A 17484-nucleotide genomic window follows, 5' to 3' on the forward strand; every position below is an offset into this window, starting at 1 on the left:
CACTTTTCATGGCTTTCTTCAGGGGGGTCTTTCAGTTTTCCTGCCCAGGGCCAGTGTTGCCCACCGAGACCTACAACTTCAGTTCAAACTGTGTCACTTTTGTGGGAGTGGGAAGGGGGAGTGCGATCCCCACCTAGACAGCATTCCTGGTTCAGGAGAACATCCTTATACCAAGGATTAGAAAAGCCCCAAGAGATTCAGCAACATTATTCGTTGTTAAGTCCATTCAAGCAGCCCTAGAGGTTCAGATCTGTGTCTGATCCATGCTGTTCTGCTCATTATCCCCTTAGAATGTAGTCCAGGATCATAAAACTCTAACTCTGCTTTTTCATGGTGTCTTCCACTACATTTTGTAACTGGGTGCTTAAAAGGTCTGTGCTTCTATCATCACTTCTTCACTTTTCTCAACGGACTTGTGTAAGCTTTAGAGTTATCAGATATTGACATAACAACTGAAAAGCATTCACGCTATCAGGACTCCCACTTAATGTACCTCATACCTTGCTACAAGCTATCATCAAGAGATTCCACAATTTCTTCTGTCTTTTCTCCTGAAGCTTCATAGTTGTCTTTTCATCTTTGTGCATTAAGCTCATTATCATCTTCTATTTGAAATAACAATTCCAGTACCTTCAGCTTGCAATTTCAGTTTACTGAGCTGCATATAAATGACTTGGATTTTCTTCTCAAAGCTCTGGAGTCCTAACAGAATAGCTATACCATTTCCTGACTTGGTTTTTCCTTTAATTGCAGATAAAGCTCTCTTGCCTGTTCTTCTAGGTCTCCCCCCATCATCTAGATTCCTCCTTGTTTCTAAGTCAGTGTGGTCCTTGACAGGTCTACAATATGTGTCTGTAGTGCCATCTTTTGTAGTTTCACATCTGTCTCCCATCCAAGGAGCTCCGTAGTCTGTTTCATCTTCTGCCAGGTTAAGAATAGTTTATTTGAGGTGATCCCAGACTCATTTAGCTCACTGTATTTCTCCAGGTCAATAAGGATGTTAGTTTTAAAGAAATCTAGTCAAGCCTTAAATGCCACAAAAAAGTTTTTCACCTTGGAGAGGCTGTTGTTGTTTGTTGTTATAAGCAGGATTATATGCTATACCTGATCCCCACTTTCCTCAGCTAGTAAAAAATTCTGCTTAGACAATTGTTAATGCTGTAAAGTTACCCATGTATATATCCTGTAAATAAAAGGCTATTAAATTAAAAAAAAAAAAATTCTGCTTAGACTCTTGAACTATTTGCTGTTCCTTGATTATGATACTCTACTTTCCATCTCCATGCCTGGGAAGTTCTCTCTTCACTTCTGATTCCTCCTTCTAACTTCTTCAGGAGATTTCTCCCACCATCATTTCCACTTTCTCTTTCATATTAAATCTTAATCTACTGGTTCCTTCACTGCTGCCTACAAACATACCCAAGTATCACATATCCTTAAAAACTCTTCTAGATTTTACTATCATATCTTTCAACTAAACTCAAAATAGCTGTCTATACTTGATGCCTACATTACTATTTTCTCTGCTTTCACTCTCTTCTTAAAGCCCCACTCCCAACTTCTGAACCCAGTCAGTCAACTGAAATAGCTCTTTAAAAATTGCCAGTGATGTCTAAGTTAATTAATCTTATGGCTCTTCTCAATTCCCATCCTGCTTGATCATTCTTCAGCATTTTACATTATCAACCACCTTCTCCTACTGAATCTCTTTTCTCTCTGGATTTTTGTAATTGTTCTTTTCTCATTCTTTTCTTATATTTCCTAAACACACCTTCTTAGTCTTCTTTGCATATTCATCATCTTTGTGATACCCAGGACTGTGAATATCCCCTAATTCTCTTTTATTTCTCCTTTATTTCTATATTATCTGACTTGGTCTATTTAGATTATTCTAATCTATCTATCTATCTATCTATCTATCTGTATCTATACTTGTGGCAGCTAGGTAGCTCAGTAAATAGAGCATTACATCTGGAATCAGAAAGAAGAGAGTTCAAATTTTACCTCTGACCCTTATTAGCTTGTGATCTTGGGCAAACCACTTACCCCCTAGAAGGGAGTTGGCAAATGACTCTAGTATCTTTTCCAAGAAAACCCCATGGACAATTGGTCCACAGAATCATGAAGAGTCAAACATAAATAAATGACCAAACAACAAAAATCTATTCAGCTTTATGTTCTCTTTTAAGCTCCAGCTCTGTATAACAAACTTTCTACTGGATATTTTGAATAGTATACTTCCAGATATCTCAAACTCAGCACATTCAAAACAAAACTCATTAACTTTCTCAAAAAAATTCTACTTGTCTTCCCAACTTTCCTATTACAATCAAGTGTACTTCCATCTTTCCAAGCTCACAACTTTGATGTTATCTTCAACTTCTCACTTTGATTCATCCCGGCTATATGATTTCCCCAAATACGAGTCTAACAATATCATCTGCCTGTTAAAAGACTCCAGAGGCTCCCCATTATCCCTAAAATTAAAGATAGTATTTAAAGATCTTTAGTATTTCCAATTAAGATAATGATGTAAATGCTTTTAGAGAAATTCATTTCTTTCATATAGGCCCCAATAAATATCTGAAAATGATTTCAGAAAGACAATGATAAAACTTAAAAGTAAAAAAAAAAAAAAAAAAAAAATTGATAAGCTCTTCTAGGCAGGTCAGAATTACACCAAAAAAAGAGAGTGGGGTGAATGCTTGTAAGCCCACTTACAATATGGCAAATCCAGGGAGAGGAGTCATACCAAGAAAGCTATGCACACTCAGGTAAACTAACCAGGAGCCGTTCTGATTAATAAACTAACTATAGGGAAGTAATAGGAGTTCCTACAAATAAATTTAAAACTATCCAACCAGCACTCTGTGTATGAAAAGGGGAGAAGAATCCACTAGCCACCTCAAGCACCTGAAATCAGAGACCCCAAGCTAAATCCCCACCATTACTTGACAGATCTAAGTGGGGACAGAACCAGCGCCCACAGAGAACTGCACAAGAAAACAGACGCCACAATATTTGCTTCGGGGGAGCCTCCAGGAATCACAGAATGAGACAGGGTCAACTCAACATCTGGGTATCAATGTCACAAGGTTTGTGCAGGAAGTCTGAGAGCACAGAGATTGCCAGCATTCCTTTGAAGTCTATTAGAGCCATAGGAGGTGAAAGACACAATTCCTGATTAGAGATCATACAAGGATAAGAGTCTGGTCTAGGTCAGAATTCACCATAAACCATCTGGAGATTAAGCAAAAAGCCAGAAATTTCAGCAAATGATAGTACCTAATACCAGTCATCCCAATCTGGATCAACATTGGCAGCAATAATTAGATTACAAAGGAGTCAGTCAATCAATCAATAAACATTTATTAATCATCTGTCATGTGCTAGGCACTATGCTAAATGCTAAAGTCAGGCCCAAAGAAGGTCAACTTGACCCATCCAAGAGGGCTAGAGGAGAAAGGCCTGAGTATAAACTGCCAAACTAAGAACTGAGGCTGAAAATGTGAGTAAACAAAAGAAAGCACCATATGCTGCGAATAAACACTAAAGCTTAAGAGAACTTCAAGAAGTAACCCCCCCCCCCCAAAAGGAAAAACTCTAACTTCTTTTTGAAAATTCAATTTTATGTTTAGTTCCAAAACTCCCTCTTTTTTTCTCTCCTCCTCCCACTGAGAAAGCAAAAAATACAATTTCTCTTACACATATGAAATCATGTAAAAACATATTTTTCTCATTACCTCCTCATTACCTCATTTCCTCCTCCAAAAGGGGGGGGGGGGAACAAGAAAAATAAAGAAGAAAAAAAATTGCTTCCTTCTGCACCCTGAGTCCTAACCCCAAAACTTCTTTAAGAATCTCAAAGTAAAAAATTACTTGAGCACAAGGATTACAAGAATGATTAGAAGAAATTAAATAAGAGATTAAAATGAAATTAAAAGTTAAGTGAAAGTTGCGGCAGCTGGGTAGCACAGGGAATAGAGCATCAGCCCTGGGGTCAGGAAGACTTAAGTTCAAATGTGGACAACTAGTGAAACGTGTGCTCTATTGGGTACAGAGGCAGCCTTTGCAATTATTGGAGAGAAGTTCAAATTCTGACTACTTATGAAACCTTAGAAAGTGACTACCTAGCCCTCAGGTTGCTTATGAGCAAAATGAACAACTGAACAAGATAAACACTAAGTTCATTTCCAGTGATATGTCCTTGGTCTTATGAACTGTATTATGATTTAAGTGAAAACTAAAAATAAATAAATGAATGAATGAATATGAATAAATAAATGGATGTTTTAAAGAGGTAATAACAATGGCAGGAAGGGTAACTATATCAGAGAAATCATTTTTAAAATGTCTTGATCACAAAGGCCATAAGAGTAGTCAGAAGAAATGAAGATTAAAAAATAAAATTATAAGTAAAATTAGAGATCAAGGAGGAAAATGGGAAGGAAAATAAATTAAAATAGAAAACAGAAACTCTTGCCAATTAGTGGATTCCTTTAAAAAACTGAATGAGCAAAATCAAAGCAAAAACAACAACAACAAACTTTGATAATTTCATGAGATAGTAAGAAATATTAGAATAAAATGAAAAGATTTAAAAAATAAAATAAAGGTATATACTATCAAGAAACAACTGCATTCTACTGTGTATATGTGAATATTCTTATTCTGGTGGTTAAGTTAAGAATAAAAATTTTAATATAAAAAAAAAGAAATACTGTTGTGCCACAGTTCCCTTTTATTGTCCTGACTCAGTATCCCTAATTGTCCTGACTCAATTTCCCTAAATTGTCTTGCCTCAATTCCTAATTGTTCTGCTCAATCCTGCAACACCACCCCTCCCTCCTAATCATCCAGATGATCCAGATAAGGAGAAAGACCTTCTATCTTAGATATCATGACCCCAGACCTTCCCTACTTATCAGAATGTCCAGGGCCTCCCCCCAGTCTATCATTGTTCTTCTTGATCCCAACTTATCAGAATGTCTGGTGCCTCCCCTTACCCTGTCAGAACTAGATTGATAGTTTGTCTGTTCCAGCTCTCAGTGCTCTGGCTCCGCCCCTGCCTCATTTTACCCAGTTACTTGGAGCCATATATGTAGGAAGTACACTTTAGCAGCTGGATGCTGGATTCTTGGAGATGATAGTCTCATTCAGCCGGGACCAAATCATGGAACCATTTGGTCCCAGTAAATCTCTCCCTTTCAAGTAAAATATTAAAAACTCTGTAATCTCTATCCTGCCTCAGTTTCTCCAGCATTACAATACAAGCATAATCAAGATCAATCTAAAAGGTAAATACATTTGAATGATTAAAAGTGACTCAGTAGTGATGAAATGCCTACATTCTAATAGTATACTTTCATATTCTTAATACCTTCAATAATCATAAATGTAATGAAATAAGACAAATATAGGGATTAAGTGTGCTTTTTTCTCCTAAAAAAAGTTTTAAGAAAGGAAAGAAAAGGGAGACCAAAATATCAAAACTTTTGTATGAATATATTATAAGAATAGGTTTTTTACTTTTCTTTTTTGGGGGAGAGGGGAATGAGAAGAGTGTGGAAATTTTGATAGTGATTTTTCAAAAGGAGAAAAATAAAAATGAATCATTTAAAAATAACCAGAAAAGATAAGAAAGCTTACAGGCAATCAAAACAATTTTGGAATTTCACTGTTAAATTTGAATTCTTAAAAAAAAATGGTACAGACTGGGGAAAAATCAAGCAGTATATAATAGAAGCTGACAGTTTCATATACAATCCCTCTTTTGTGTGTTTTTTGGGGATAGGTCTTTTGAAATGTTTGTATTTGGTAAGCTTTTAAAGTTTATAATAATAAAAAAAAAATAAAATAAAATAAGACTCTTTACAACCTGACCTCTTGCAACCTTCCCAATTTTCTCTCACATTATTCTGCTCCATGTATTCTGGGATCTAGTATCCCTGGCTGTTCAGCAGACAAGATATTGTATATCTCTTATCCTTGTCCTTGTCTGTGTTCCATTCTATACCTGGAATGTTCTTCTCCTCCTCTCTTAGGATCCTAGTTTCCTTTAATACTCAGTCTAAGGATCATCTTTTACCTTTTGTTGATTACTTTCTCTATTACCACTCCCAGTTCCTAGTGCCAGCCCTCTCAAAATTACTTTGCATTCATTTTGCATATATCATGTTTACGTTTGTATATGGTGTCTCTGTTAAAATGGAAGATCCTTGAGGTCAGTGATTATTTCACCTTTATCTTTTTATTAGAGCTTTGCACAGTGGCACCCGGGAAATACTTAATACATATTAGTTGATTGATTGCTTGATGAACATAACAATAGATGTAGAAAAGCATTTAATGAAATGCAACAACCATTTGTCTCCTTTCTTTGAAGAAATGAAAGACAATGGGTATGGAATAATATAGATACTGTCTGACTACACTGGTTATTTTTGCTGAACAACTCTTTTTCTCCCTTTCCTTTGTTACAAGCAAAGTTTTGCTGGGTAGGATAGGAGATAACCAGAAAATATGTTCAGGAATAAAGGTGATATCAAAAATAAAAGTATTATTTAAATAATCTAAAATAAAATATAACATTCATTCACAATATAAAACATTTACAATAAGAATAGAGATATTTTTCTTTGACACAATAAGAAATAAATAGATAAAATCCAGAGTTAGAATTTTAGGCAGTTGAGGAGCATTAGAAACAATCTTACTAAAAGTAGATATATAACAGGAGTGTCCATTTTAACTAGCTGAAGTAGTATTAGAAATGTTAACAAGTAACAAGAAATTAGACATTAGCATTAAAAAGAAAAACAAAAACAATATGCAGATGACATTGTTTACCTAAATATCATTCTTAACCCTTCCAAATTGAGATTAATGATTTCAGCAAATTTATAGTTACAAGGTAAAACAAATCATCTATCTACATTCTTATGCATTAATTAAATGTAAGAACAAATTGATTAAATGTAAGAACAAATTGCTTTTTATAAAAAACAATTTGCTTTCTTTAAAAAAAATCCCATTTATAACCAAAAATAATAACTAAATATTTGGGAATTAACTTAGTTGGATATTCCTATAATTAATAAACAAAGATAACCATAAAATCAAACTGACAGAAATAAGGAAAAATCTAAACAACTAGAAAGAAATTCAGTATTCAAGGATGCCAATCATCTCTAAATGTATAGATTTGATTCAATGACAATAAAAATTATAGTGTTTTTTTTTATAAAACAGGACAAATATATAGCAAAATTATGTGGAAAAACAAAAGAATAAGATTGATAAAGGTTAGGTTGAAAAAAAAAGTATAAAGATGAAGATTACCTTGTTAGATTTTATTTTATATTCTCGACTAGATTTTAAAACTTGTTATAGAATAGTTTGCATGAATACTACCTAATATTGGGCTAAAAAATTTAGAAAAACAAACTAAAAAAACCTAACCAGAATCCAAATCCCAGAAACAAATGAAAAATATAGATAAAAGACTGATGCTTAATGAATGTTTAGGCAATAACAACTGTCAGGTAGATTCATTATTTAAGAAATTATTGAGAAAACTTACTAGCCATATGGGAAAACATTTTATTTTCATAGTAAGTCACAGATAGATCATAGAACTAACATAAAAAACAATCAAAAAAGTTACAAGAAACTTCCACTAAAGATACCAATGTAAAAGATGATAAAGAAACCCAGCTCTCTAACCTACATCCCAGCAAATATCTGAAATAGACTCAAGATGCCACAAGACTAGCAAAGCAGCATTTCGGAGATTTCCTGCACTCTAGTCACAGGACTAGCAAAGGTTACACCGGGCAGTCTTTCAAATAGTGAAGACTCCTTTGTGCTTAGTCCCTGAACTCTAGCCTTCCTCCCCCCCCCCCCCCCCCCCCAAATGTACATACATGCTTCAACATTTCCAAATCCCATTTTCTAAGTTTACAATATCTACTGACCCTGTAATTCAAAATAATTTCTTTCCTGCAGGTGGGTGGCTCCTGTGCTGCAAGATCTTTCTCCCTCTCACTTTAGATCCCAAACAACCCCATGTACTCATTCTTTTCACAGGCCAGGGCTACTCACAGATATCTTGGTGAAAACAGACAGCAGCAGTGACAATATGGACAAGTACATGCGTATCCTGGACTTTCCGTATCTCTTCTGAAGGTACTCGGGCATGGTGACAATCTGGGGGTAGAGGGAAAATACATAAAGTCATTTTGAAGTCCAAAGTATCTCTGGCCCTCATTCCCACTTTAACTTTCTATGATTTCTGATCGACTTCAGCACTTATAGATCCAATACACTTAACTTGTACTGGTTTTTGTTTGCTATTTTGTTTTGTTTGAGAAGTATATTGGCTATTCACAGGTCAATCCCAATACTGATCAGTATGGAGGCTTGAACTTGCTCCATTTTTTTCAACTTGCTTTAGTTTGCCCTTCTTAGGGGGAATTCAAGGGATCTACCAGCATCAGCTGACTATAGATAAATATCACCATGAACTAGTATTCTTGTTTTCTTGAGTCTATTCTGTCAAGTCTAAACCTATCAAATCCTCTTCAGGGAACCCCAGTTACTAAAACCCATTGCCTAAGTCAGGAAGGGTTAGCCCCAAATTAACAAATTATTTTGGGGAAAACCTCAATCATTAAAACTTAATCAGAAGTTATTTTTTGCTGTCTTAATATTGTGCCATTTGTTTTGCATAATTTCACATGTATGATTTTGTTTGTCTTATCCTATCATATCATATTGTTTGTCTTCTCAATATGTGGAGAAGGGGCTAGAGGGAGGGAGAAAATTAATTGGAAAATTTCAAAACAAAGTATAGGGTTTTCAAAAAGCATGTCAGTGGTTATGTCCATGCCCTCTAGGGGGAGATGTTTTCAAAAATTCGAAGTAAATGTTCATTAATTTTTTTTTTTTTTTTTTTTTGCGTTACTTCCCTAATAACCCTTGCAGATACATTCTATCCCTTGCCTTACCTTCAACTCCTGGATGTCAGGAAATAGCCTCTGTAAAGATCTCTACAACTCTAAATCTAATTATCTATGTTCTTGTGATTCTGTCTCCCAGCAGCTACTGGCCAGGATTGAGCACAAGAAAAATATACACAAATTTAGAGCTAGAACAGATCTCAGAGATCATCTAGTCTAATTTGCTTATTTAACACATAAGGAAATTGAATCCTTTATAAACAAGGGAAAACAACTTGCCCATGATCACAGCAGAGCTGGGATTTGAATCCAGGTCTTATTATAAATCTAATGATCTTTGGTTATTGATAAATTAATAATCTCAGTTACCTCCTCACTCTTCTTTTAACCTTGTAAGATATAGAAAATATAGACATTTTACAATTGAGTTTTACTTATTAAGATTAAAATCAAGATAGGTTGAAGTAGGGGAAATTAGGAATTAGTAATAGCTATAACATCTATATAGAATTTTAATGTTTGCAAAGTACTTAACAAATATCTCATTTTATCTTCATGACCCTTAGATACTGGTATTAACCCTATTTTACAGACTAAGAAACTGAGACACAAAGATATTAAATAATTTGCCCAAGTAATATTACATAGCTGGTAAGTATCTGAAGCCAGATTTAAACCCAGGTGTTTCTTCATGACTCCAAGTCCAGAACTTTATCCACTTTCACCATCTAAAAACAGAGTTGTATGGTCAAGATAGAACCAATATAGTACTGGAGAAGGTACACTGCATCTAAAATTAGAAAATTTCAGAATCCCTATTGTGACTAAGAATAAATTAGTTAATCTCTCTGAATTTTAATTTCTTCATCTGCAAAATGAAGCTACTTCTCTTGATGAGGAGTGCTTCATCAACCTTCAGCTGCCAAGTTCCCTATGATGATTCTGTGATTCATTTTAAATAATACCAATTAGAGATACCCTCTCAGAGATCCAAATCACTTTGGAGGGAAGTGGAGAGAGCGTAAGAAGAACCTATGAAGTCACTGGTACAGGGAATTCCCAGTAAGAAAACTTCCCTCTACCAATGAAGATCAATAACTATTAATCTCAAAGAACCACCTGGGCCTTTGACAAGCTGTGATTTGCCCAAGGTCACAGAGTATGTATCAGTGATAAAATCGGAGCCCAAGTTTTTCTCTCAAGATATGTAAGAATATATATATATATATATATATTAGCAGATCCAACTCAGAAAATAGCCTGGAAATCAGGGATTGAGTTGGTGCCTGACTCATGTTTCATGAAAACCACATTGACCTTCTCAGCCCCTTCCCATCATCACTCAACTAATGTCCAAGGTTCAAACCACCAAGTATCATTTGTCATCTTGATGTAGACTCACCTCTGAAGAGATGTAGATGGGCACAAATACCCATGCCAGGGCCAGCAATACATATGTTGCCTAAAGAGTGACAAAGACAAAGTGTAAGCACTTGCTCTCTCCATGACACACATGTAGTAAAAAGAATGAGCCCTACAGTAAAAGGTAGGGAGACCTGGACCCTGGTGCTGGCTCACTTCCAGGTAAGTTTGACTGAATCCATTTACTCAGGACGTCAGTTCCCTCCTCAGCAAAGAGAAGGGATTGTTTCAAATAGATGATCTCTGAGTCTCCTCTAGTTTGGGGGTTTTACATTTTATCTCACAGATCCATAGTCCAAAATGATCTATTGTTAATATTCAGAATTAGGATCCTGAAAAGTCCTGTCAGTAACAAAAAACAATCGAACCCTCAATAGAATTTGTAAGGCAGGAAAATGGATTTAGACACAAAACCAACTTAATTTGACCAACATTCTGAAAATGTCTGTGCTGGAAGGACCCTTAGACAAATAATTTAGCCCAACCCTTTTGATTTACGGAGAAGGAAACTGAGTCCCAAAGGGGGGGGGGTTGATTCATGCAAAATTGCAGAGCCAGGAATAGGGTTCAGGGGTCTTGGGACCAGGCACCAAAGCAGCCTCTCTAGATTCCTTGAAACAAGAGCTGAATTAGGAAATTAGAGTTGGAAAGAATCTCAGAGGCCATATAGCCCAATGCTGCTGTCATTTCATAGTTTAAAAAAAAATTTTGCCAAAGGTCATATAGACAGCATCAAGGGAAGAATTTGAATCCAAGATCTCTTAGTCTGGATGGAGTCAGCTCTCCTTCAATTATACCATACGTAAGCAAGGAAAAATAAAGTCAATAAAACCTCATCCCACACACTTGTTTCTTAGCCAAGTTGTGAATTCTTCCAAGTTGGCAAGCTCAGTCAGGGGTGCACAGGCATCCCTAAGGTTTGTCTCACAAAAGTTCTAATGGGAGAGTTCTGTCCTTGACAGGCCTGAACAAGAGAAGCTGTCTAAATAGGCAAATTCTGGAAATACCCTAAAAATCTCCCTATTATTTTCTAATTCTTTCAGGGATGCTTACTCATCCTTACTCTTGAGAACTGTGGCCCCAGAGGAGAGAGACTTCTAGTAATTAATTGTTTGACTTCTCATGTCAGGCTTTAGGAGGAAGCGAGGAGATGAACAGACGATGGCACTTACATTCCACTCAAAGCCAGCTACGGCCAATCCTCCTGCTGCACCTGACCCAGCCAGTCCAATGAATAGTCCAGATCCTTCACTGCTGGCAAAGAGAGAGGCTCCAATCTGCAGAACAGAACAGACCTGAGTAAACAATTCCTCTGCGATCCACTGCCATCTTCTCCTGCACTCTCAGGTTCATCAAGCAACTAGATGGGAAACAGGAGCCAAAGTTATAGCACTAGATATATGCCCATGACTTTCTGAGGCAGGAACATAGCATTAGACACGGTAGTGTTTTGGAGTCACTACTCTTCCTTGTTCTCCTTCTATCTGCCTAACTGATCATTTCTTCTCAGTTCTCCTTTGCTGGATCTTTATCTAAGTCAGACCAGCCAACACTGGGTCTGAAAAATGACTCCCTCCCCAATACATATCTTAATCATATTGTCCTGATCTTCAGATGTCTGGACTGACAAAAGATAATCTTGTTGCAAAGCCTTTTATCCCATTTGAAATAATATCTGTCCCAGAAAATTCAGTATGCATGATTTCTGTACCCATATGTCAGAGTTCTATGACTTTTGATAGAAGTGCATGATCTCTGACAAAGGAAAATCATTTAGAATAGAGAACTTAGAAAGTTTTATGAAGGATGCAGATATTGCTGACTTTCTGAGCCAGAGTCATCATCATCCAACAGTGCCCAAGGTGTCTTGGTCTCTACCACAGGGTTAGTACCCATTCCTAAGGGAAGGAGTCATCTGCCATTCCCTCCAAGGCTTCCAAATTGTTTCGGTGTTTTCCTTGCTATTAAAAAAGATTATTTGGAAATAGGAATCTGAGAGGATTAGAAAAGTATAAAGAAGCTGGAAGAAAGTGAGATAGGTTTCAAAGTTGAGAGAAGACAAGACTAAAAAGGAGATGGGCCAGTTGGGAGCCAAGAAGAAACAGAAGTGCTAGCAGAATACAGGGACCTGAAGAAAGATTAAAAAAAAAAAAAAAAAAACTGAGAGTAGAGAGAAGATGATAGAATAAGAAAAAATGGAGGAGTGACATAGAAGAGAAGAAGGGGAGAAAAGGAGAAAAGCTCAGTATCAGGGAAGAGAGGGAAAGTTTAGTATATACTTACTGGCCACCATGTCATGTCCCTTCCTGCAAGAAAGTATCCATTCAGTGTGTTTCTGTTGACTCTGCATGAAGACTGAAAAGAGAGAGAAAGGTCCTGAAGTGAAGATACCTACTTCCTCCCTAGAATCAAATATCAATAACTGTGGTTTCTCATAATTTATAAAATTATGCCAAAACCAACTCAAAAAAGACTCATGGGGTGACCAGAATTATGGCCATACCGAGGAGGTGAACATCTAGAGAAGAAAAATATTTCCTTATTTATTTACTAACCAGCTACTAAGTAGATCCACCAAGTACTCTCTTTGAACCTCAGTTTCCTCATCTATAATTTAGGATAATGATACTTGTGGCCTGCCTCCTTCACAGAATCATTGTAAGGGTCCAATGGTATCTCAGATGTAGGGTCAGTAATATCTTAGAAATATATTAGAAAGCAAAATGTGAAGAACGATCATCGTCATCATCACAGGGTAATGAAAGAGACTCCCAAGAGATCTCCAACTGCTTAATGAGATTAGCAGTAAAGGCCTGCCTAAAGTGGCCTCAGAATTTCTTGATATACTGGCAATAAAAGGAGAATGATATTGAGCAGGATAAATTAAACATTAAATAATGTTTATGATACATAGTACAGACTCTCTTTCTCTCTCTCTCTCTCTCTCTCTCTCTCTCTATATATATATATATATATATATATATATATATATATATATATAATAGTACGGACTAGAAATATTAAAAAATTTCTGAGGAAAGATGTAAACTAAGGGTAATAGAAGAATTCTTCATGAAGACTATGAGACATGAAGGACAGGTAGAATTTGGCCAGGTAAAAGAGAAGGCAGAAGGTATTTCAGTCATAAAACATTTTTATGATATTTCTTTTACTAATTCAGATCACAACCTCTCTACAATTTAGTAGATGGTCTTCCTAAATTACTCTGGCTAAAAAAAATCAACCCCCACTATCGAACTTGGAATGAGACTCTTTGACCTTAATTAAATTGATCCTTGGAGATATTTATAGTTACTTTCTGAGTTCATAACTTTCTAGGCTAGAAGCTCTTCTAGCTTGCTAGATAGGACCTAGCAGAATTTGTACTCTGCATGATGTAGCAGGTAAAAGTTAAGATCTGAATTCAAATCCTGCCTGTGATATTTCCAAGCTATATGATACACACAAATCAATTAACTCTTCTGAGTCTCACTTTCCTCATCTGTAAAATGGGGATCATGATACTTATAAGCCACCTCAGAGGGCTTTTGTGAGATTCAAAAAATGAGTTGATGTGTATAAAGCACCTTTCCACTTAAAGTTCTGTATAAATGTTAGTTGTAATTATCACAACCCAGGTTTTCTTCTATGCCACTATGAGATAACAGAGAAGGACTTTAGTCCTCATCTGGAAAATAGAGATAATGATTCCTATATACCTCTCAAAGTTCCAAATTAAGATACAGAGTAGAATAAGATAAATAAGATAATAGATAGGAGATCATTGTTTTAAAAAGTCTGCTAGAATTAGTCAGGAAAAGTTCAAATTCTTCCTGAGATACCTATTACTTGGGTGACTCTGGGTAATTCACTCAACTCCTCTCAAGCCTCGATTTCCTTCTCTATAAGATCTAGAGATGATCCTCTAGATCCTAAGATGAGAATAATAGTAGTATCTACCTCACAGAACTGTTGTGAGAATTAAATGAGATAACATATGTAAAGTATTTTGCAAACCTTAAAGGACACAATAAATTCAGCTATTATTAAAACTATAAAACACAAATGTGAGGGATAAGTAGTATTGTATATAATTATCACTTACTAGAGATGCAGAGAGCAGTGATGTAGATGAAGAACCAATCTCAGAGTAAAATAAAACAAACAAAACCTGTATTCAAGTTTTAGTTTTGAAAAATTCTTGTTAGTATAACCAGGGTTAGTCTTTTAATTTTCAGAGGCACAGGGAACTCTAAACTTTCTAATACAGAAAAGGAATCGAATGGTATACAGTGGATAGATTTTCCACAGTAGGAATTCCTTACTACAAAGATTAAATCATAAGTTTAGATTAAAAAGGAAAAAACTATTAATAGTGTATAATATCATTAGAGGGAATCCTATAGACCAGGCTGATTCAGGTGGTCCTGCAGAGACATTTCTGAGAACTTTCTTCAGCTAAAGTTCAAGACCTATATGATGCCCGAATGAGAAATCCTTATTCACCAATAATAAATTAAACAACAAGCACAGATTTGCAATCAGGAGAGACTCTGGGGCCTTTCTATTCATCTATTACTCAGCAAGTGAACTTTTCCCCCCAAAGTTAGCATTACATTGACTACTTGGTCAAGATGATATGAATCTTTTATTAGTGGCCCAAGATTTATTAAGTATAAGCATAAAGGGGAACTCCAAAGTTCATGAGGGAAGAAACCATAGTTCAGATTTTCCCAGTGCTTGGATAATCAGTCTGATAAACCAGGGAAGTCGATCTTTGAAGCCATTATTATAGAGTACACATGTACACATGATATAATGAAAAAAGTTTAGTTGGATCCCCTTTGCTGGAGGTCTTCATGTAATAGTTGCAGTATAGAGGTTCCTTGTGTAGGTAGGGGTCAGCCTCAATCTCCTCTAAAATCACATCCCTCAAATGTAGGAATTCTGGGGTTCAAATAGAGTCCTTTCAGGTTTAATTCTCTCTTTTTTTTAATTGAAGCTTTTTATTTTCAAAACATATGCAAGCATAATTTTTCAACACTGACTCTTGCAAAACCTTGTATTCCAATTTCCTCTCCTCCTTCCCTCCAACTCCTCCCCTAGATGGCAAGTAATCTAATATATGTTAAACATGGTAAACACATTCATCAGAATTGATCATCATATGATCTTGCTGTTACCGTGTATAATGATTTCCTGATTCTTCTCATTTCACTTAGCATTAGTTCCTATAAGTTTCTCTAGGCCTCTCTGAAATCATCCTGTTGGTCGTTTCTTACAGAACAATAATATTCCATAGCATTCGTATACCACAATTTACCCAACCATTCTCCAAGTGATGGACACCCACTCAGTTTCCATTTCCTTGCCACTACAAAAAGAGCTGCCACAAATATTTTTGTACATGTGAGTCCCTTTCCCTCCTCCTTTATGATCTCCTTGGGATACAGTCTCAATAGAGACACTGCTGGAGTGAAGGGATGCACAGTTTCATAGCCCTTTGAGCATAGTTCCAAATTGCTCTCCAGAATGGTTGGATTAGTTCACAACTCCACCAACAATATATCAGTGTCTGTTTTCCCAAAACCCCTCTAACATTCATCACTATCTTTTCCTGTTATCTTAGCCAATCTGAGAGGTATGTAGTGGTATCTCAGAGTTGTCTTAATTTGCATTTCTCTGATCAGTAGTGATTTAGAGAACCTTTTCATATGACTAGAGATGGTTCCAATTTCTTCATCCAAAAATTGTCTGTTCATATCTTTTGATCATGTATCAATTGGAGAATGGCTTGAATTCTTATAAATTTGAGTCAATTCTCTATGTATTTTAGAAATGAGGCCTTTATCAGAACCCTTGATTAATTCTCTTTCTACATTTTCCATCTTACTAAATAATTCCCCAGGAAATATAAGGCTTACTTTTTACTAGAGATACTCTTCCTTCAACCCATACAAATCTAGAATCTTCTATGTTGATACATAAATATGAATGTGTATGTAAATGATTCCTTACAATGAAATCACAAATCTGAATATATACATTTAAATGCTTATATGTGAACATATGTTGGTATACATATGCCTTCATTTGAGATTTCATTAGTATTAAGGAAATATGTATACACATATGTTTATATATCCATGTACATATAAATATTTATAGATTTAGATTGGTTGAAGGAATTTCCTTAAATCTACATTTGTAGAGAGGGTTTTCTCACTGGGATTGCTTATATGAATGCAATCATAGAGTTGACTAATCCTGCCTCTAACACTTAACCCCTGTGTAGCATTGGGTCACTTCCTTAGGTCTTAATTTCCTCACCTGTAAAATAAAATAGGAAATTAGCAAAGATATTGGGGTAAGAAGAAGCAATATAGCTCAACTCCTTGGTACAACAATTCCACAAATACCTAGGAACTGTACCAAGCCATGTCTTGATTCATAAATCCAGGGAAAAAATAGAGGTAGTTCTTTTTCTAACCCAGATCAGTTTATGGGGGCAGAGGTTTTGGGAAAAGTCGAGACTTCTGATTTTGGAACTGAAGGAGGCATGCTTCTGTGTCCTAGAACAAGAAAAATTTCTGGATCTGGCATGGAGGGTAGAGATGCTGTGCAGGAACCAGTAACAGATGCCAATTCATTGAAACTATTTCTAGTCATATGAAAAGATGCTCCAAGTCATTATTAATCAGAGAAATGCAAATTAAGACAACTCTAAGATACCACTACACACCTGTCAGATTGGCTAAGATGACAGGAAAAAATAATGATGATTGTTGGAGGGGATGCGGGAAAACTGGGACATTGATGCATTGTTGGTGGAGTTGTGAACGAATCCAACCATTCTGGAGAGCAATCTGGAATTATGCCCAAAAAGTTATCAAACTGTGCATACCCTTTGATCCAGCAGTGCTACTACTGGGCTTATACCCCAAGGAGATACTAAAGAAGGGAAAGGGACCTGTATGTGCCAAAATGTTTGTAGCGGCCCTGTTTGTAGTGGCTAGAAATGGAAAATGAATGGATGCCCATCAATTGGAGAACGGTTGGGGAAATTGTGGTATATGAATGTTATGGAATATTATTGTTTGGT

At 36.0% G+C, this 17484-nt stretch overlaps 1 protein-coding gene across 1 annotated transcript in view; it reads right to left on the reverse strand.

The window, feature by feature from the left end:
* Window positions 1–17484, reverse strand: part of SLC5A10 (solute carrier family 5 member 10) — a 176224-nt gene that overhangs the window by 156045 nt on the left and 2695 nt on the right. The window contains exons 2-5 of the mRNA XM_003761323.3: window positions 12666–12737; window positions 11555–11659; window positions 10363–10422; window positions 8104–8208 (exon numbers count right to left, since the gene is read on the reverse strand). Coding sequence (XP_003761371.1) covers window positions 8104–8208; window positions 10363–10422; window positions 11555–11659; window positions 12666–12737 — 342 coding nt within the window. The remainder of the gene's footprint in view (window positions 1–8103; window positions 8209–10362; window positions 10423–11554; window positions 11660–12665; window positions 12738–17484) is intronic.

The sequence above is a fragment of the Sarcophilus harrisii genome, chromosome 1 (assembly GCF_902635505.1).
Source record: "Sarcophilus harrisii chromosome 1, mSarHar1.11, whole genome shotgun sequence".
Classification (NCBI taxonomy): Eukaryota; Metazoa; Chordata; class Mammalia; order Dasyuromorphia; family Dasyuridae; genus Sarcophilus; species Sarcophilus harrisii.